The sequence below is a fragment of the Lontra canadensis genome, unplaced genomic scaffold (assembly GCF_010015895.1).
Source record: "Lontra canadensis isolate GAN:19392208 unplaced genomic scaffold, GSC_riverotter_1.0 scaffold16, whole genome shotgun sequence".
Lineage (NCBI taxonomy): Eukaryota > Metazoa > Chordata > Mammalia > Carnivora > Mustelidae > Lontra > Lontra canadensis.
In genome coordinates this window covers 22,977,369-22,999,903 of record NW_022631010.1, presented here as the reverse complement: position 1 = coordinate 22,999,903, position 22,535 = coordinate 22,977,369, and the positions used below count along the sequence as shown (strand labels likewise).

Genomic DNA, 22,535 nt, shown 5'->3' with positions numbered 1-22,535 from the left:
TTATTATTTTAACTTATTACCTTTCTTCTGTCTTCATCTTTCGGTTCTCCTCTTGTTCCTGGGCTCTCTTTTGACAGTAGCTGCACCTTCTTCATTTGAGCCTCATATTCATTCTAAACATAAACAAAGTTTTGGTTTTGTGGTGGCTCTTATGACAACCAGCATCCACCTATAGTTTTCTGTCTTTAGAGCATAAAAAGAACATTGAAGTAGAAAGTAAAAGCTAATGTCGCCAAGAAATTCAACTTATCTTAGAAAATAGATGATTTCACAAATAAAATGTCAAAAGTTGAGTTCTATAAAATGCAGTATGTTCTTTTTTTTTTTTTTAAAGATTTTATTTATTTATTTGACAGACAGAGATCACAGGTAGGCAGAGAGGCAGGCAGAGAGAGGAAGGGAAGCAGGCTCCCTGCTGAGCAGAGAGCCCGACGCGGGGCTCGATCCCAGGACCCTCGATCCCAGGACCCTGGGATCATGACCTGAGCCAAAGGCAGAGGCTTTAACCCACTGAGCCACACAGGCGCCCCATGCAGTATGTTCTTAAATAAGATTTGACGTATTCTCACTGTCTTTCATCAACGCAGGGAATAAAACCTTGGCACTTTAAGCTCTCAGGAAAAATCCAGTTACTTTATTATGAAAGCATTAGACAGTGTTTACTCTGAAAACTTTTGTCCTATAGGGAAAGAAATCAATCCTACTGACTTTTTTTTTAATTTTATTTTTTATAAACATATATTTTTATCCCCAGGGGTACAGGTCTGTGAATCGCCAGGTTTACACACTTCACAGCACTCACCATAGCACATAACCTCCCAATGTCCATAAACCCACCCCAGCAACCCTCAGTTTGTTTTGTGAGATTAAGAGTCACTTATGGTTTGTCTCCCTCCCAATCCCATCTTGTTTCATTTACTCTTCTCCTATCCCCTTAACCCCCCAAGTTGCATCATGCTTAGCGAAATAAGTCAATCGGAGAAAAACAACTATCATATGATCTCCCTGATATGAGGGAGAGGAGGAAATCCTACTGACTTCTTATCTGTATGATATCTACATTAGCATCATGGTCCTAATAGTCACAGCAACAGAGTATATTATTTGCTAGATCATCAACTTGAAATGAATTCTATTTTCTATGGATAAAAATATACAGTAGACATCAATGATCAGCACCATAGGAATGAAGTTTGCTCTGGCACTAATAACTACATAAAGATGTCTCTTCATTATCACATTATAATTGATGAAAGTGATTCCATCATAAAATGACTTTTTCTTAAAAGCAAGGCTTTGATTCAGCATGTTAGTAATTAAGGCCTTAAGAAATTCACTGATGGTGGTCCATCACAGATAAGTATCAGAACATTTTCTAAATTAGGCCGTGATGCACTGCAATTAGAAATACAACTATGAGAGAAAAAGAAAATACACCTGTGAGATAATCAAATTAGAAAACTGTTTCCTTAGTTCTCAGTGTGAACATGAAATTGGCCTCAGCTTTGTTTTGACATAGAAACAGTGATGAAAAGTGATTTGTTTCCTTCAAAATATCTTAAAGGGTATTGTACGCTGGTCCATTTCTAATAACAGTTAAGCAGGGAATTTTTTTCTCTCTCAGAATGATATTCACATGATAGATGACAGTAATAATCTGAAGAGATTCCTAATTAAATAAAAGTTTTATAAGGCCATACATACGATAAACCAAGAAAGGATAAAGAAATAAGGCAATTAAGATAATACAATTTATGTCTCTCTGTTCTATATCTACTCTTTTGGACTCAGAGATATTTATTTTTTAACCCCAAGAGCTTTCAACAGGCATACTTTACAGAATCTAAGGGAAAGTATCTTTAAAAAGGGATGGGGGGGATTACAAAATAAACAAAATAAACATCAAGCTTTATTAACTAATTAGAGGTAAACAAAAATTCTTCATTCCTGTGGCTACAAATATTTTCTTAGGTTCTTTGAGATCAGTTATAAACATGCAACAGGCATTGTACGTGATTTCCTTGTTATGGGATCATTTCAGAGCCATAACTTCCAAAGGCAGAATACTTTCTCATAGAAACATGTGAGTTTTATTTAATTCATTTGGCTGCAGCAAAAACTGATAACTGCATTCGGGCTTTATAAAGAACAACAAGGCAAATCTCTTCACTAAGTCCAATTTACACTGTTCTCAGGCATTCCAAAAAATTTACAGAATTATAGGTACTTTTCTAAATTAGTGAGGCAAATAAAAAATGAACAATGTACTTGAGATCAAAAGTTTTATGATAAATAGACAACTGATACAAACTATAACTCTACATCCCCTAGGACCACAGACTTGCACCTACAAATGCTCCCTTTCTTTGCCTTTTATTTATATAGGACATTTTGTTACTATCCATCAAATCTACCTTTTGAACACTGGAGAGCAAGGGTTCTCAAGCCCCACCTCCTAATCGATCTGCATATTAAAAAAGGGCTGTACTATGTTTAAAAGTTTTTGAAGTTTGGAAATCTGTATAGATGAATCTTTCCAAAGCTTCCACAGCTGACAGTGTCTGATGAGACAGTATAACATGTGTCCTAGTTTTCCAACCATCAGTCTTTCATGTTTTAGTCCCTATTTCTTCTCTGATCAGGTCCCATTATATTTCCAAAATACATCAAGGCTTCTATTGCATCTTTTCTGTCTGGTGCTGCATCAGGTTCCTGTTTCCTCCTTTGTGTGGCCTAGATTCTTCACTGTCAGATTTGCTGCTTTGGGGGCCAAAGTTCTCATGTCCTGGTAGCATCTGCCAATCCACAGCCTCTCTAAGGACAGTCCCCTCTTCCCCCAGTTCCCCTACAGAAATCTGTTTTAATAAAACCAAGAGCACGGATCAATGTGTCAGGTAACTTGTTCTGTCCGTTACCATCTTGTTTCACAGCACTGGGCTGGATGCTGCCCACCTCCATTTAAGAGGACTTTTTTATTCACTTCCTTACTGTGTGTAATACATTTCATCTCAGCTCAACTGATGAAATCTGTTGGTGATGGTCTGGGGTGGTGGGAAGAGGAGATGCAGGTCCTGGCGGGTCTTTCAGGTCTCTAGGATATGTATCCATGCTCATGACAGGTCTCATTTTCCATTCTTTCCTTCTTTTCTTCTGTATCCCCAATTACTTCAGTTTATCCTCATCACATTAGCACTTCCCTGAAAGTGCCACCACTACTTTTTATTTAAACAGGCTTCCTTTTTTCAGTGGTCTTTGGGATTATGTAAATATTCTTGGTTACAGAACTGAGCAGACATTTAAAATCTACTGGCCCAGGCTCCTCATGTTAGAGTTGAAAAAAAAAAAAAAAAATGGATACAGAGAGTTACACAAACTTGTCTGATTTGACCCTCAGGACTACGAATCACAATCTTTTGTTTTCTCTTCTGTTTTTGTTTTTTGTTTTTTTTTCCCCCCCAGTATATGGGCTTCCTCTTAAATGCGGAGTTCTTACAAAAAGGTACGGAGGAACACTTACTTATATGCAACCAATGTGTATTAACAAGTAAGACACGCTGGTTGATAAAAGACAGGATAAACTACAGGCTGTTTTCCAGGAGCCTGAAGGCCATGCCCTGTCGACAGTGGTTGTTACAATGCTCAGTAGGAATCAAATGAGAGTGCAAAGATTTGTTCTCTTCAAACTTTATCCTCAGTATGCACATGTCACCTAACAACTGATTTTTTAACAAGAATCACATCTTTAAATGGTGATATTATGTCTTTAGAGTGCTTCTACTATTAAACAGAAATGCTCCTGGGAAGGTATAACACAGGACAGAACCAATACCATATTAGCTCTCCCTTAGTTGTTCATGGTCCATAAGAGAGAAAGATGAAAAATACAGAAGAATCAATTTTCAGTCAAGGTGGGGGAGTCTCAATGCTCACTGAGTGCTTCAAGTCTAGGGAGGTGCTCCTCAACGCTGAGTGCTTATTATGTGCCACATTCTAGGTCAGATACTGACAGCACTGAAATAAAAATAAGATGAGGAGCCCACAGTGAGGTGGGAAAACATGTAAACAATCCCACAAAGGAAGTGCTTACAGAGATAATTATTGCACAGACATAAGACAGGACAGAGGGGAAGAGGCCTTCTACTTGAAGAAGATAGAAGATAATGCAGTGCTTTCAAGGAAACACAGTGCTCAGTATGTTTAAAATTCAGTGGGTATGTGTGAGTGAGTACATGTGTGTAAGAGAGAGAGAAAGCACACGTGTGGGAGATAAAGATGGAGAGGAATGGTGGGAAGACATGGGGGTGAGGGATTGCATGGGGGTTATGGAGGGACAGGAGTGGGCAGAGCTGCATGTGGGGAGGGGAGCGAGCAGAGATAGGAGGCAGAGATGGGGATAGAGGAAGGAGGTGGAGCGGGGTTCATGGGGAAGAGAAAGTGGGCACATGTCTGTGTATTTGTGTGAGAGGGACAGCAAGAAGAAACGTGTGTGTGCACACGCGTGCATGTGCTCATGTCTTAAGGGTCATAAGATTGAGCTGCAGGATGGTATGCAGGCAGAGAGCAGCATCTGGGCTTTGTCGTAAAAGGCTGAGCAAGCACTCAAGGCTTTCAGGCAGATGAGAAACGGAACCAGATGATGACTCTCCTCAACCGAGGACTCCCCCTTGAATGCCCTGACATGCCAGCCTCATGCCTAGCACTTGAATAGGGCAGGCTGAAACAGAGCTGGCCAAGCTCCACACATGCCCGTGGGACACTTTTCGGTGTGCCTAAGTCCCAACATCTCTGTTTCTGTGCCCAAGGAGCTCACAGTTAATTTCCTCTCACTGCTTCTCTTCCCCATCAGTCCTTAATCAGTGATACTCAGCAGCCATGTGTGCATATTCCAAATGCTCTGAACCACTCGCCAGGGTTTCCCTGTGGGGTTAAGTTCCAGATACCAACTATAGTAGTTGGCTTAGTGATACACCCTGTTCCAGCCACCTGTCCTTCCCTGTCTCATCTGCCTACCTGCCTACTGATCCTCCCTACTGATCCTCCCTCCCCAGATAAACCACTTACATTTGAATACTTGTCTCAGGGTCTACTTCAGGAGAATCCAACTTGAGATAAGGGCAAAGGGCACCCAAGGAAAACTGCTCTAAGGACCAACTGGGGCTCTTCTACAAAAGCACTAATGCAGGGAGCGGAGGCTCAAGGACGGGCAGAAAGAATGAGAGGACATAATCCTCACACTACTACTAATATTTACATGCTTGAACAAAGTTTAGTCAGCCTCTTTATCTGACAAGTAGCAAAACTGCCACAACACTGTATTTTCAAATCTACATGACAGATCAAGAGTCTTTAAAAGCCCTGAAAATGATCACAGGCCCCAAATAAAAAAGTGTAATTCATAAAATCAGTTGAAAGGGTATTTTTTTAGCCTTTATCCCATTTTAAAAGATTTTAACATTATATAATAAAGTGGACAGAGTCCTACAAAGAGGGAGAAAGGCACTTAATACAATTTGGGCCAAATGACCACTTCTTACACAGTGCTTCATTTTGTTTCACTTTCTGGAACTCTACCAATTATTAATTCATTTGCATTAACTTTATTCTACTCAAGGGAAAATATCTCTGGCATTTTGGGGTGCTTGGGCAATACCCTCCATCAGAATACCTTTCTCCTAAGACTTACACGTGGTGAGCCAGCAGAGGAAGTAAAGATCTGATACCTGAGCGGGAAGGGTTTAAGAGGAGACAAGTCGTTCTGGCCTTCCTAAGACTACCACGGGACACCAGGATAAAAGGAAGAGGCAGAAAGGAAGGGGGAAGACAGCAAGGACAAACATTTCCTTCTCTGAAACTCTGCATACTACTATACAGTTTGCTGAGGTTAAGTGGTGTCATTGGCTGAGTTTCAAATATCACTACCTGGCTTCATGGGCACAGTTCAGACAGTCAGCTTTGGACTCAGGGTGACTCCCAATGTACAATTCTCCATGGAACTCACATCTTTCCCAATTGTAGCTACATGGTCTGCTCTTCTATGCTGTCAAAGATTGTTTGCAAAAAGCATTTCTTACCCAAGATTCAACTGCTCTTGATATGAAAATATTAACAAAGGATCATTCTCCCTTTCAAATTCCTCCCTCTCACATTTGGCTATATTATGAAATCAACAACGAAGTAAAGCATCAATGTGAAAATAAAAGGCAAATTTCTATTATTTCATTTTTTCTATTGGGAAGGCAAAAATTCCCCACTTTGTCCACTACTTTTATCCTCTCTATGGAATCTCTGAACAGCAAAGAGATTTACATAGTTGATACTAACAACTGCTTTTTGAATGTTAAGTACTCTATTTGACTAGTACGAGAAGAAAACCTGGCGTGCTGCTGCAGCTAACACTTGCTATTGCTTGAGCATATCTAACCTCCAGATCTTGGTTTCTAAATACCATTCCCCACTAAAAGGAACCGAAGCTCCTTGGAAAAGAAGCTAATTCTATGTCTGAGGCAGGGACATATCTGGTAAACCTGGTAAACCTTGTGCCCCAAAGCAAAGAAAGCTCAGAATTAATGGGATCAGGTCAAAAGGACACAGAAGCCAATTTGAAGAGACTCTCCCAGGCAAAATTTGGGAAAATATGAACAACAAAAGCACTAATTATAGTGACTGATAGTACACTGACAAAATAAAAATTTAAAAGTCCATGTTGATACTTAAAAAGAGAAAAAAGGCAAAAAAAAGCTTTTCTCTATAGAAGAATTCCAGCTAATAAAGTAGAAGATTGAATTAGAAAGTCACCATTTCACAACCTCCACCATAACTGATTCAGGCCTTGCGGATGGATCCTAAAACCACTAGATAAAAGGCTGTTGAGGAACAAGACATTTCCAAGATGTCAAACTATCACTTCATAGATTATCTGTTCAGTTGCAAAGGGAAAAAAGGTACTATATAATAGAGAGATTTAGAGATTGCCATCTTAACCAATGCATCAAACTCAACCTCACTTGGGTCAGACCACCTGATATCACAACTCATCAGCCTCCTGATGGGCTGCAATAGGAAGTATGTAACCTCAGCTATGACTACTTAAATTTAACTAATTAAAATTAACAAAGTTAACAAAACCTCATCCTCAGTGTCACAAGCCACATTTTAAATGTTCAGTAACCATGTGTGGCTAGTGGCTACTATATTAGACAGCAACAGCACAGATAGAGAACATTTTTATCACTACAGAAAGTTTTTTTTTTTCTGAAGATTTTTTATTTATTTATTTGACAGACAGAGATCACATGTAGGCAGAGAGGCAGGCAGAGAGAGAGGAGGAAGTAGGCTCCCTGCTGAGCAGAGAGCCCGATACGGGGCTCGATCCCAGGACCCTGAGATCATGACCTGAGCCGAAGGCAGAGGCGTTAACCCACTGAGCCCCCCAGATGCCCCACTACAGAAAGTTCTACTGGGCAGTGCTGGTCCAATCCAAATTCTCAGTTAAATGATACCTCAAAGGAAAAACTAGTCAAATTCAAATCATTCTACAGGCAATTAGACTATCTTCTTTAAAAAGCCAGTGTCACGGGGGGAAAAAAAGAGCAAGCAGTAGGAGACTAAATTAGACTTACAGACCAAAAAAGACAGAATAACCAAATGTAATGTGCAAACCCTACTTGGCTCCTGGTCTGGAAAAATAAAGAGAATTTTGGAGAAATTTAAATATCAGGTGATATTAAATGGTATTATTAATTTTCTTAGGTGTGATAAAGGTAGTATGATTATGTAGGAGACTTTCCTTGTTCTTAGGAGATCCACACTCAAGTATTTAAGAGAGAAATGTCATGGTGTCCACAGCATACTTTCAATGGCTCAGGAAAATATGTATACATACACACACACACACACACACAATGAATATGGTAAAATATTTACAACTAAAATTGCATCTGGGTAGACAGCATGTGAGATTTCCTAGTCCATTCAGGCAGCCAAACAAAACACCACTGACTAGGTGACTTATAAACATCAGAAATGTATTGCTCACAGTTTTGCTGGAGGCTAGTAAGTTTAAGATTCAAGGCACCAATGTGGTTGCATTCTGGTGAGGGTCCTCTTCCTCATTCAGGGCCACCACCCTCTCACTGCATCCTCACACAGTAGGAGCTAGGGAGCTCTCTGGAGCTTCTTTCAGAAGGCATCCTATGTCATCCATGGGACCTCTACCCTCATGACAGGAGCACCTCTCAAAGGCCCCAGCTACAAACACCATCACATTTGGGTGTTAGGATTTCAAGATACGAATTTCAGGAGGACACAAACATTCAGAACACTGCGTGAATGTTCGTTATAATAATACTTTTCATTTTTCTGCGTACTTGAAATGAAGGCTCAGTAGGGGAAACTCCTAGAGGGAAAAAAAGAAAGGGAAGTACTAGTATTCAACTGGGTTAACTTGAGCAACAGCCCTTGGCCAGCACAAATGGTGAGAAAAAAGGCCAGGCCCTCCACACTTGGCATAATTTGTGGAGCCAAAGTTTGCCCAGTACTTTAGGGGAATGGGGCCCCAGAATGAGAGAAGGCCACAGACAAGAGTCGCTCTGGGTCATAGAGGGAGGAGCATAAAGGTGAAATCCACGGGGCCAGTTCTACCCTCAGGCTCTTCCCAACACACTGCCTGACCAGGCCCCAGAAAAAGAAGCCTTTAAAGAAGGAGATAGTCCCCAAAAAGAATGAAATCTTGCCATCTCTAACGACATAGGTGGAGCTAGAATGTATTACGAAGCAAAATAAGTCAGAGAAAGAAAAATTCCTTATGATTTCACTCACATGTGAAATTTAACAAACAAAACAGATGAGCATATGGGGACGGGGGGGGAAGAGAGAGGGAAACAAACCATAAGAGACTCTTTTTTTTTTCATAGATACAACTTTTATTTTTAATTCGTTCCCACTATTCCCATAAGAGACTCTTAACAACAGAGAACAAACTGAGGGTTGATGGAAGGAGGTGGGTGGGGGAATGGCTGGATGGATGATGGGTACTAAGGAGGGTACCTGCTGTGATGAGCATTGGATGTTGTATATAAGTGATGAATCACTGAATTCTACTCCTGTAATCAATATTGCACTGCACATTCACTAACTAGAATTCAAATAAAATTTATTTAAAAGTTGATCAAGGAAAAAAGAAAAAAGAAAAAAAATATAAAAAAAATTAAAAGGAGGTAGTCTCTAGAGGAATCTCTAATGCTACTCAAATTCAATCATGAGGCCAACAAATACCATGTGCCAGGTCTGTGCCAGGTAGTGGCTAGTGCCTGTGCCTGCACAAGGTAATTATTAGTGTAGTGTACAAAGTACAGATATTCCATTAATTCCTCAACTAAAACAGAAATCTGAGAAAATGCAATTTCAAGTTCCCCAATCAAAATCTGGCCACACAGTAATCCACAGAGAAAATGTGCAGTTAATCTTACAGATGAACATCTGAACATTAGTGACCACCACTGATCTGACATTTACTGCTATTACTTCCTTCTAATTTTAGCAAAAGAGAGAGAGAGAGAGAGAGAGAGAGAGAGAAAGAAATATAGCACAAAACATGATGTTACCTTCAGTTCTTGAAGCTTCTCTGTATTTGTGGTGAAGTGTCCAACATGAGCTTGGACATGCTCAAACTGCTTTAAATATTCTCGGTTTCGAGTATGAGCCTTCTTTTCTGATTCACATATTTCCTTCAGGTATTTCTTTAGTTTAACATACTTTAGCTTAACTCTAGAAAAATAAAGGCAAATTTTTAAACAATGCAGTTAGACTCTGGCAAATCAAAGGAGGAGAATTTTCTTTAACAAAATTGTTAATGAGACAATGTATTTGGAGATATTTTACCCAAACACGGAAAGCTAAGCGCAGAATGTACATCCATTTTTAGAGAGAAGAAATTAATGCAACATCACTGAGTATCACATCCAGGCATAACTCTCCTGAGAAATGTATACAAGACTACATTATAACATTCACACAATCAAGATTTATATGGATTTCTTTCTCAAAATTAAATGTGATTTCAAGAGCGGCGTCTATGTGGCCATGGTCGGATGAAAAGCCCATTAGCATTCTCCTTATGACAGACCATTTCAAAACTACCTGCTTAGATGGAAATAGAATAAAACTATAAACCACAATCCATAAACATTAATCCAAAATTTAAAAATACCCCAAAGGCTCTCATTTAAATAATATTAAAAATTTTAATTAGGAACTGTCACAATATATTATATTTTAAAAATATTTTATGATAATATATGGGCTGTAATCTAACTCAAATTGTGAAAAAAAAAACCTTTAGAGACTCTCATCCAAAGTGTAGAACAAAGGGCACACTACTCTTCCCACAGAACCAACATTGCTCGCTCTAGTTCTTTCTTCTTCACAAGTTTTACATGATAAGAGTACGTGGTATGAAGCATTTCTATTGTTAGTTCAATACAATAATTCAACATTCTTTTTTTATTTTAATCCCATATAGTTAACTTACAGTGTTATATTAGTTTCAGGTGTACAATATAGTGACTTGATAATTCTATATATGACTCAGTGCTCACAATTTTTCAACATTCTTCTATAAAGGAAAACTAAGTTGAAAATCACAAAAACATTCACCCTCAAAAACAGATTTGCAAAGATGCTAGAGATGTTAAAAATTAATCAGTAACAGACCTTAAACCTCTCAGCTTAGGTCAAAAATTTTCAAGAAATTCTTTATTGCGCTAATAATTCTGTGCTTTGACTTTGGTTGGCTGTCCCCATTTTTTCTTTGAACAAAAACCTTAAGATTGGTTTTACTGCTGCCCATGTCTGCCACCTGTGACATAAGCGACAGTAACGCAGGTGGAACCTAAAGCTTTGTCCTTCACAGGCAGGCACTTGGTGAAGCTGCTGATGGTGGCCAGTGTTCAGCTGGAGAGGGTACAACAGTAACCATGCCTTCTTCACCCAAAGTCTAGTTTCATTCCTGCCCCCACATTACCCTTCAATGCTGACCACAGAAGTCACCTGCCTAGCCATGTAGTCATTCATGTATTCAGTGCTGTGACTAGGAAAGCCACTCAGCCAGTCAACAGGGAAAACAAGAAATTAGAGAGTCCAATACAGTGTTATGAATGCTAAGAGGGAAACTACCAGGCACTCTTACAGACTGGACAACCCGACCAAGCTGAAGGGGTCAGGAAGGCCTTCCCAGTGGAAATCAATTTTTAGCTTAGACATGATAAAGGATGGATGAGTTAACCCAAAATTGGGGAAAGCCAGGGTGAGAAGATGAGGGGAAACACTCAAAGCAGGGGAAATAGCATGTTGGAAAGCGCAAAGGCAATAATTAAGAAGAACAACAGTAAAATTGGCCCAAAGTAACAAATAATAAATTACTGCCTCTTACACTGGGTCAGACACTGCTTTAAAGCTCTGTTAAGTTCTCATAACTATTATTACTCCTGTGTGACAGATGAAGAAATGGATGTACAAGGTGTTGAAGGACCTGTCCTAATGTCACATGACTACAAGCTGGTAGGCCTCAGATTGAATGGAAGCACCAAGCAACAAAGCCCACTTGCTTACTCGATACTACAAAACTCCTGTCATGCTTCAGACACCGAAGATTCTGTGTAACATGTTAGTGGAGGCTGGCAAGAGAGGGTGATGATGAAGATTACCCAGGGGCAGATAACAGAGGGTCTGGTAAGCTGTCATGCTAGATACTCTGCAGGCCCTCCTCACATCCTCTAGGCCCAGCTCTTCCCCTGCCAGTCATGGCTGCAGCCACCTGGTAGCACCTGTCTTGGCTGCATCTGGTATCTTGCTTTCCCAGAGCTGTTCCTCTGAGTTTGCAACATGGATGGGAGAAGGCATTAACACTCCTTGGGGGGGCCCTGCCCAATGCAGGGTTACCTGCAGGTAAACAGCTCCCCTTCCTTCCCTTGAGGAGCAGAGAATCAGGCTATAAGCCTCCTCTAAAGGTCTGGAAGGACGGAGCCCCAGATGCCCACAGCAGTGACTGGCTCCTACTTCATTCTTCTCAGCTCAGCTCACCAGTTTTATATGACCACTTCCTAAAATAAACTATCATCTACACACAAACCCCTGTCTCAGGCTCTGCCTTCCGGACAGGGAGGAGGGACAAGATTGAAACAGCCATGTTAGACAGTTTGGATTTTTATTCTGTCAAGCAGTCCAAAAAAGTACATTTTTAGCAAATCATTCCCTCTGTCTTCCAGGAAATGAGAGGCTAAGTAAGAGAGGGGAACCAACTTGACAAACTGATAGCTTGATAGAGATCCCCAGAAAGCCAGGAATAGGCTGCAGGAAAAGTCTCCATCCCTTTGGCCATCCCCTTAGCTGCAGGGCTACAAAATGGCAGCTGCCACAGATGCTCTCAGACTTGGGCCCACTTCTGAGGCCATCACATCCACAACCATTGCTATTTCTTGCACCATCTCACTGGCTTTTCATCTCTTTTAAAAATAATGGGGACATATCGCTGTCCACCGTGACTGGTATACTTGGAAGTCCACTGAATCCCAAAACCATATGAGGAAACAAATGGACCTGATGGGCGGTTTGGTTTTAAGGTTTTCTCTCGCTTCTGAATGACATGTTTTCATTTCTCACTCATATTATCATGTGACTAAATCACAAAATCAGTGCTATCATAGCCAGAAACTTTTCATATGAATAACATTGGAGGTAATACCACACACTTGGCTTAAGGATGAAGTTCAGTTTCTGTAAAACAGAATTAAAAATATTAAAAGTTGGCTCCTCATATTAGAATAAACCAGTATTTTATCCATTGCTCATAATAATTTTCACAGGCATTGTCAAGTATCCATGAACAAATGAGACATCATGCTTTCAACAGTTGGTTGAAAAGCCAGCTACAGTCATTATGCCTTAATCAACATGCAGGCTCAATGTGTTTAAATTGTGATAAAAAAAAAAAGACTATATAATGCATCTTATTCTTCAGCTATGGAAGCTAAATAGATTCCTGAAATACCACAAGTACCAAACAGTGAAAGTAAAACAATTTTTATCTTACACAAATTTTAACAAAATTTATTCCTACATTTGATAGTGGTTATATTAAATTTCAGTGGTTACTGGAAATGATTACACATTAGACATAAGAGAACAGTAAAAGTACTGCAATTATGGTATCTGTAACATACATTAGGGTTACATTTTTATTGATTAACACCCGCCAACTGGCTTAAAGACTGTTATCACTGTCACATCTTACCTGTATGCATCAGATTGATTATATTCATAAAGCTCCTTTTCCAGGTCCAGTCTCTTTTTTTCACTATAATATACAAAGAAAAGATTTTATGAATAAGTTACACTGATAAGTAACAGGCAGTTGGATTTAGAACATGATCTCTTTTGAAATTACACCTTTGTGAGAATGCTTCTCTGGTCTTTCTAAAAAGCAGAAAATGCCAGCTGTTTGAAACTCAAGACACAAAAATATTTGGCAGTTGCCATGGAAATCTAAAAAGCAAAATAATACCAGTATGAAGCAAAAAGAACAAGATTTTCAAAGTAAATGGGAGAAAGGCACTAAGAAAGGATTAGAAAGCAGATTCATTCATTCAACAAGTATTTCTTGAGTGCTGTGATGAATCAGGTACCGTTCTAGGCCTAAAGACTAACATGGTGAACAAGCCAGACAAAGACCTCTGCTGTCAGGCAGCTGAATTTCTAGAGGGAAGAAAAAACGATAAACAAGATAAATATGTAAAATATACTATGGCCAGATTTTTCTGAGATAGTGGCATTTGAGAGATGGGGATTCCACCAGGTCAAGACAACATACTTTGCAAATCCACATTGGACTGCAGACTGGTGGCTTGTTCTGCTCCTAGCCAGATAAGCCTGGGCAGAACCAAGTCTCTGAAAAGTGCACCTAGCTCCATTCACAGTTAATGAAGACCAAGTCCCCTAACACTACTACTTCATATTTGGAGGAGTTTCTTTATATAACTTTGTGACATCACCATGATTTGTCACTGACTGCTACAACCTGGAGCTAGTACCAATAAAGACTTAGCTTGTGCTGTTCAGAAGAGTGCTGCCAGTGAGTTAGAGGACAAAGCTTACCCTGCACATCTGTACACTCAAGCCTGTTAAGAGGTAAGGGAAACTGAGCAGCAGGGGAGGTAACAACAGTCAAAACCAAGGGGCTAGGGGGTAAAACAGCTGAATGGGACTAGCCATCCCAGTTCCAGAAAGAGCCCTTGGGGGGTTTAGCCATGGGGTGGGGGTAACCACAGGAGGTTGTGCTCCACCACCAAAGTACCAGCTTCAACTGAAGCCAAATTGCTAATCTAAATTAACATTAACTAAAGTTCAAAAGAAAAACTATGTAAGTCTTCAAGAAAAATGCCAGGGGCAAAAAAAAAAAAAAAAAACAACTGTGAATCAAAGACAAGGAGTCCAACAGAAGGTGACCTCAAGTGGCCTGTTGAGGGAAAGGTACTGAGCCCATGCCACATTTGGGAGCTCTTAATTATTAGTTTCTGTGTTTTCTTCAAATATATTTTCCCTTTAAAAAAAAAATCTCAAAAGTTACTCTATTAGCTACATTAGAAGTTAAGTAAATTTCTTTGCTTAGCATAATCTAGAACGGAAACAACCATCTAACCAAATTCTTTTAAGGGGAAAACAGGGTCCAAAATCCAAACACCAAATCTTAGCTTGAGGAACATAATCTATTCTTTAGTTAGGCTGTGCCTATGTTTAAAAAAGGAAAAAAGAACCCAAGGAAAAGAAATCATAGAGACACCATTTTTTAAGTGGTAACACCACACACATATTTATGTTGTCATTAGTAAGAGTAAACTTATTTTTATGTAAAATGTAAAAATATGGTCCAGTTTCATTCTTCTGTAAGTGGCTGTCCAATTTTTCCAACACCATTTGTTGAAGAGACTGTCCCATTGGATAATCTTTCTTGCTTAGTTGAAGATTAGTTGACCATAGAGTTGAGGGTCCATTTCTGGGTTCTCTGTTCTGTTTCATTGATCTGTTTTTTTTTACCAGTACCATACTGCCTTGATGATTACAGTTTTGTAATATAACCTGAAGTCCAGAACTGTGATGCCTCTAGCTTTGGTTTTCTTCTTCAATGTTCCTCTGGCTATTGGGTGTCTTTTCTGGTTTCATACAAATTTTAGGATTATTTGTTCCAGCTCTGTGAAAAAAAAGTCGATGGTATTTTGATAGGGGTTGTACTCAACATGGAGATTGCTCTGAGTAGCATAGATATTTTAACAATACTTGTTCTCCCAATCCATGAGCATGGATGTTTTTCTATTTCTTTGTGTCTTCCTCAGTTTCTTTCATAAGTATTCTATAGTTTTCAGAGTACACATCCTTTACCTATTTGGTTTGGCTTATTCCTATGTATCTTATGGTTCTTGGTACAATTGCAAATGGGATCAATTCCTTAATTTCTCTTTCTTCTGTCTCAGAATTAGTGTATAGAAATGCAACTGATTTCTGTGCATTGATTCTATATCTTGCCACCTTGCTGAATTCCTGTATGAGGTTCTTATACCATAAACAAAAATAAACTCAAAATGGATCAAGACCTAAATGTGAGACAGGAATCCATCAAAATCCTAGAGGAGAACACAGCCAGCAACCTGACCTCGGCTGCAGCAACTGCTTGCTAGACACATCTCCAAAGGCAAGGGAAACAAAAGCAAAAATGAACTACTGGGACTTCATCAAGATAAAAAGCTTTGACACAGCAAAGGAAAAAGTCGATAAAACCAAAAACAACCTACAGAATGGGAGAAGATATTTGCAAAAGTCTTGTCAGATAAAGGGCCAGAATCCAAGATCCATAAAGAACTTATCAAACTCAACACCCCCAAAACAAAAAATCCAGTCAAGAAATGGGCAGAGGACATGAGCAGACATTTCTCCAAAGAAGACATACAAATGGCCAACAGACACATGAAAAAATGTTCAACATCACTTGGCATCAGAGAAATACAAATCAAAACCACAATGAAATACCACACACTGGTCAGAACACCTAAAATTAACAACTCAGGAATCAGAAGATGTTGGCAAGGATGCGGAGAAAGGGGAACCCTCTTACACTGTTGGTGGGAATGCAAGCTGGTACAGCTACTCTGGAAAACAGTATGGAGGTTCCTCAAAAATTTAAAAGGGAGTTGGGGGAAATTGGAAGGGGAGGTGAACCATGAGAGACTATGGACTCTGAAGAACAATCTGAGGGGTTTGAAGGGGCGGGGGGTGGGAGGTTGGGGGAACCAGGTGGTGGGTATTAGAGAGGGCAGGGATTTCATGGAGCACTTGGTGTGGTGCAAAAACAATGAATACTGTTATGCTGAAAATAAATTTTAAATAAATAAATAAATAAACAAACAAACAGAGCTACCATACAACCCAGCAATTGCACTACTAGGTATTTACCCAAAGGACACAAACAGTGATCCAAAGAAGCACCCGTATCCCAATGTTTATAGCATCCATGTCCACATAACCAAAGTATGGAAAGGGTCCAGATGTCCGCTGACTGATGAATGTATAAAGAAGAAGTGATACACACACACACACACACACACACACACACACACGATGGAATGTTACTGAGCCATCAAAAAGAAGGAAATCTTGACATTTGCAATGATGTGGCTGGAACTAGAGGGTATTATGCTAAGCGAAATAAGTCAGTCAGAGAAAGACAAATATCGTATGATTTCGCTCAGACATGGAGTTTAAGAAACAAAACAGAGGACCATAGGGGAAGGGAGGGAAAAATAAAATAAGACAAAATCAGAGAGGGAGACAAACCATAAGAGACTCTTAACTACAGAAAACAAACAGGGTTGCTGGAAGGGCAGGGTTAGGGGGATAGGGTAACTGGGTGATGGACACTAAGAAGGGCACGTGATGTAATGAGCACTGGGTATTATAAGCAACTAATGAATCACTGAACTCTACCTCTGAAACTAATAATACACTGTATGTTAATTTACTGAATTTAAATAAAAGAAAATTTAAAAATAAGAGTGAACTTAGAAGAGAAGTGAAATATGGCACAATTGCTTCCATGTTAGAAATTTTTATTAGCCACTTTTGCCTCTTCTAAGATTTCATGATTAATAGGATAGTTAGTTCATGAAGAATGAATGACTGGACAGTGAGCTGTCATTAAATGACAAAGACAGAAAGATCCTTAAGTGTGTCAATGACTTTGTGCCTCAATGTCATGCTTCACTTCTGTGCTTTTCTTGCCAAGAAAGTGTTATCAGAGTCTGGTCATGAGTAACCATTAGATAGATCCAGCTAGAGGATCACCCGCTGGAATGAAAGTTGTACTCTAAAAACTGTCAGGAATGACTACAGAATAGCTCCAGACTGGGGGAGACTGAAGAGACATGGCAAATGGGTACAAAGATGGGAACCTGAACCAGTAAAAAGACAGTCTTAGGACACTTGGCAAAATGAGCATGTGGTAAAATTTGATTGGAGTCTGTGGACTGGTATCAATCAGTGTTGACTTCCTCATTGGGAGAGCTATAAGGTATATCCATGTCAGGGAGCATCACTGTTTTGGGAAATAGACACTTGAGTTTTTAGGAGTAATGGGGCATGATATCTGTAGTTCTCAAATGGTTCAGGAAAGTCTAATGATTTTAGACAGGCAGATAGACAAAAACAAAAAAAATATAAAGAAATGTTAAGAGTTGGGGAATCTGGGAGCACCTAGGAGGCTCAGTTAGTTAAGCATCTGCCTTTGGCTCAGGACATGATCCCAGGGTCCTGGGATGGAGACCTGCATCCAGCTCCCTGCTCAGCAGGGAGTCAGCTTCTCCCTCTCCTCTGTCCACATATGCTCTCTCTCTCTCTCTTTCTCAAATAAATAAATAAATAAATAAATCTTAAAAAATAAAAAAGAGTTGGGCAATCTGGGTGAGGAGAATACTAGAAGTCTTTGTCCTACACATGCAACTTTTCTGTAAGCTTTAATTTAATTCAAAATAATTTTGAAAATCCACCTATGACCTCTGGACAAAAGGTCTTTTTGGGAATCCATCACCTCCTGTGCAGCAAGTTCTTTTTAAAGATTTTATTTATTTGACAGAGAGAGACACACCAAGAGAGGGAACATAAGCAGGGGGAGTGGGAGAGGGAAAAACAAGCTTCCGACTGAGCAGAGAGCTCAATGCAGGGCTTGAACCCAGGACACTGAGATCATGACCTGAGCCAAAGGCAGACACTTAATGACTGAGCCACCCAGGCACCCTACAAATTCTTTTTAATCATGAACATAGAACTTCTTTGTTCCTGCTCTGTCTTCAGCAGATACACACATCTGTTGGTCATATTTACTATTATGGCACTTCATATGGTGAAAAATCACAAACACCTCCTGGCCTTCCACTACCAACGTGATGTTCATCTCATTAACTCTTCAACACAGGACCTTTTCACAACCTCTTCATCCCCACTGCAGAGCTTCTGAATGCTGTCCTTCCTTTCTATCTTAAATGTAAGACTTAAAACAAGATATTTACCCCAATGAAAACCCAGAGAAAGGTTTATGGGGAGGAATATCTTGCAACCCCTACATACTAAAGCTCTATTTCAGAATCTCTGAAACACGCAGCCCTGGGATGTATACCCATAGCCCATGGTTTCTGTCACCTGCACCCCTCACCTGGACCAATTAAAGGTTTACACAGATGGGTGGTCCTTAAGAGCATAGCCAAATGGTTTGCTTTTCTCCTTTTCCACTTGTTATTCTGTTTTTGTCTCAATGCCAACTTCAGCTTTACTCAACTAATATCTCAGAATCAATTTCTGGACTATTATGATATCTCACTCTGAATCAATACTGGCATTGAAAGAACTGGGGCTGGTTAATGGGCCTTTTAAAGGGATGTTTTTATGTAATTGTAAGAGTCAATTCCACTCACATGTTTCTACCAGGCTTGTGTCACTACACACACTGTAACAAGTCACTCCATCAGGCTCTTTAAGATTCTGATTGATTTCACCAGAGTGCAGAGAAAACACCACACGCAAAGAGGAAAAAATTAAGAATGTATAAGTACATCTATGTGTGACTATAGCTGAGACAATCTGGGCTAGAAAAACACCACTTACAAGGGAAAGACCCCATTATTAGACCAGCTATATTAGACCAGCAATGAGCCAGCTCTAACAAGGCCAGGAAAGAGCAGATTGCTTTTATTTCCCTCCCCTGGAAATTTCTGGACCGATAAAGCAGCTGTGATGACCCAGAGATGCAGCCTTTAAAATGACTCTGAAGTTTTAGACTCCTTCTGGTCACTGTAATTGGTTAAAAAAACAAAACTAAACTAAACAAAAAAGCAGGTACATTCAAACACTCAAATAGGATACAAACAATGATATTCATTACTTGCTCTGCAAAACTACAGCTTTCAACTCTTCATTTGAAGCTCATTACTAGAGAAAAAAACAAATCTGTGGCCTTACTATACATATAATTCAGTGCTCCTCATTTCTGGTGCAGAACCAAGGTTCAGGACACTGAACAACCTGCTCAAGGTCACACAACTGTTGTAGAGCAGAACCTAAGTTTCTCTGCATCCAAAGTTATCTGCCTCTGTACTTACTATGCATAACATAAAAGTTATGGACTTTTAAAATGAAAAATAAGGAGTGCCTGGGTGGCTCAGTTGGTTAAGCATCCAACTCTTGATTTTGGCTCAGGTCATGATCTCAGGGTAGTGAGACTAAGCCCTGTGTCAGGCTCTGCACTCAATGGGGAGCCTGGTTGGGATTCTCTCTCTCCCTTTGCCCCTCCCTGCTTCTTCTCTTAAAAAAATTTAATAAGGGGCGCCTGGGTGGCTCAGTGGGTTAAGCCTCTGCCTTTGGCTCAGGTCATGATCTCAGGGTCCTGGGATCGAGCCCCGCATCGGGCTCTCTGCTCAGCAGTGAGCCTGCTTCCCCCTCTCTCTGCCTGCCTCTCTGCCTACTTGTGATCTTTCTCTCTCTCTCTGTCAAATAAATAAATAAAATCTTTTAAAAAATTTAATGAAATGAAAGATGAATACACACAGCAACAGATTTATACCAACTTAAATTTTTTTTTAAAACTCCAAATGTAGAACCATAGGTTATAAAATTTGACTTGAATTCTTCATATAAAATTTGACTTGAATTCTTCATATAATTCATATAATTTCAACAGACTCACCTTACTTAACAGTTAAAACATTAAGTGTTAAACATAAAGTGAGTGCTAATCATTACATAGTTACTATACCATAAGTACTAGAAGCACCTAGGTGTTCCTAGCATAGGAAGCAAAAATGATAACTCATAATGAGCTTAGTTCAAAAAGAATGCCATTTGGACCCATTTTAAAATGGGCTAAGACATACAAATGGGCTAAGACATGGGCTAAGACATACAAATACCTAAAGGCCTGGTGATAACTAAGCTACTCTTCTAACAGAATAGAGTCAAAAGCACTTTAGGTGTGCTGATATACAGAGCAGTGTCTTGTCTTTTAATTATAAGGTATGTACAGACACTTAATACTGTCTTTGAAATACCACACTGCTCCCTTTCCCTGGTTGACTAGAAAATTGTAATGATTTAGTGACAATGTGTGGCAACAGTTTTGTATACAAGACATTCGTAACTCCTGGACCCTGGATGGATTGGCTTTGGGATTTCTGCCATTCACTCAACAAACATTTGTCAAGCCTTTCCTCTCCTAAGGTACTCTTATTACCAGCTAAAGATCCAGCTAAATATGGTTCCCGTCCTCCTGGAATTCTCCCTCTAAGCAGGAAGCAAGTCACTTAAGCCATTTACGTACAGTGCTATCAAAATAGAGATCACAGGGGCACCTGGGTGGCTCAATGGGTTAAAGGTGATCTCAGGGTCCTGGGATCGAGCCCCACATCGGGCTCTCTGCTCAGTAGGGAGCCTGCTCCCCACCCCCCAGCTCTCTGCCTGCCTCTCTGCCTACTTGTGATCTCTGTCAAATAAATAAATAAAATCTTTTTTAAAAAATAGAGATCACATAAGTTAGGAAGTGGGTTGATCAATAGTTGCCATAGGGAAAGCACTACAGGAAGTGATTTTTTTAAAAGTTGGAGGTAAGGAGGTTCCTGGAGTGGGTAAGTGACAGTGTGTCAGAAAATAGGATACAGAAAAAGATTAAGGGGTAAAATATAGTGAGGACAATTAAGGAGGCATGTTGTGGATGCTCTATAAATATTTGACAAGAATTAAATCTAGGATAAGATGACTATAATTCCTTTTCATAACCACTTACTTCTGCCTTTACCTGACATGTAATTATTGTCATTTTAGAATTGTCACACACAAAGCTCTCCTCTTCACTGAAATGATTTTGTAACTTTTAACATTCATTAAACACTTTATCAAGAGATCCAAATATCTATTTCCTTTCTTGTCAGCTAATGAGATTTCCAACTCCAATTAATTTAGCAGCTAAATAATAGTTCCAACAACTTATCTTTTATGTGGTTATTTATAGTAAATTGCTTTATAATTTTCTCTCTGTGCTCTTAGATCTAGTTGTTTTCAGTGGCTCTCATGTTTCATGTCTCAAAGTATCATGAACCCTCTGGAAGCTGGACTTCTGTAAATTTCATCTCTTTAAATAGGGCATATGTTCACACACATACACACACTCCCGCCTGTGTTCCGAGACCTGTCACCATTGATGCAGTGCAGCTGTCAGGGTGGGATGACAATTTGAAGAGAGACAGGGAAGGAGGCGTGGAGAAGGTCGTAAAGAAATTCACAAGGCTTGATTGAGAGTGATAGACAGGAGTACTCCCACTCTCACTTCTGGGCAAACTCAAGGATGAAGCCGCATCTTCTGGCGGGAGACCTCCAGTAAGGGCAGTGGGGCACAGTATTTGGTAAACTTTGTCCTCTAGGCCCCACTGGAGCTTGGGGGGCGTCGCGGGTGGATCCAGGCCCAGGGAAACACCGCGGGGGGAGTGGAAAGGAACCGGAGTTAAGGCACCGGCTGACCGTCGGCCTGGCCCACTCCCCGCCCCCGCCCCGAGTAGGCCGTACCTGTCCCGCAGCCGGTCCTGGAGGCGGCCCAGCCTCTCGTAGTATTCGGGGCTCGCCAAAGGCGCTGCCGATGTGGAAGATGGAAGCATGCCGCCGCCGCGCTCGTTCCGCACCGCCAAGGGAGAGCCACCCGGGATGTGGGGACCGGTTGTCCGAGGCGACGGCCCCACCATGCACCGCGGGTAAACAGGGCGCCAGCCGCGGTGCAGGGGGCGGGACCGAGGCCCTGTAGGGGCGGGGGCAGCGTGGGTGGGCGGGGCAGACGCCGCGGAGGGGCGGGGAGGAGGCGGGGCGTCTTGTGAGGCTGCGCTGGCCGCCTCCAAGAAGGCTGGCGGATTCTCTCACCGTGCTGCCAGAGGGGAATCTTGTGGGCGTATGGGCGCGGTTCCCAG

General features: G+C 40.5%; 1 protein-coding gene across 3 annotated transcripts in view; it reads right to left on the bottom strand.

Annotated features, from left to right (window-relative positions):
* Positions 1-22,260, bottom strand: part of KIZ (kizuna centrosomal protein) — a 127,510-nt gene extending 105,250 nt beyond the window's left edge. For 2 of the 3 annotated variants that reach the window (XM_032859308.1, XM_032859310.1), the window contains exons 1-4: positions 22,144-22,260; positions 13,289-13,351; positions 9,603-9,765; positions 21-113 (exon numbers count right to left, since the gene is read on the bottom strand). In XM_032859308.1, the coding sequence (XP_032715199.1) occupies positions 21-113; positions 9,603-9,765; positions 13,289-13,351; positions 22,144-22,232 (408 nt within the window). In that variant the 5' untranslated portion in view covers positions 22,233-22,260. The remainder of the gene's footprint in view (positions 1-20; positions 114-9,602; positions 9,766-13,288; positions 13,352-22,143) is intronic. The other variant, XM_032859309.1, reaches the window with a different exon arrangement.
* Positions 22,261-22,535: the final 275 nt, after the last annotated feature.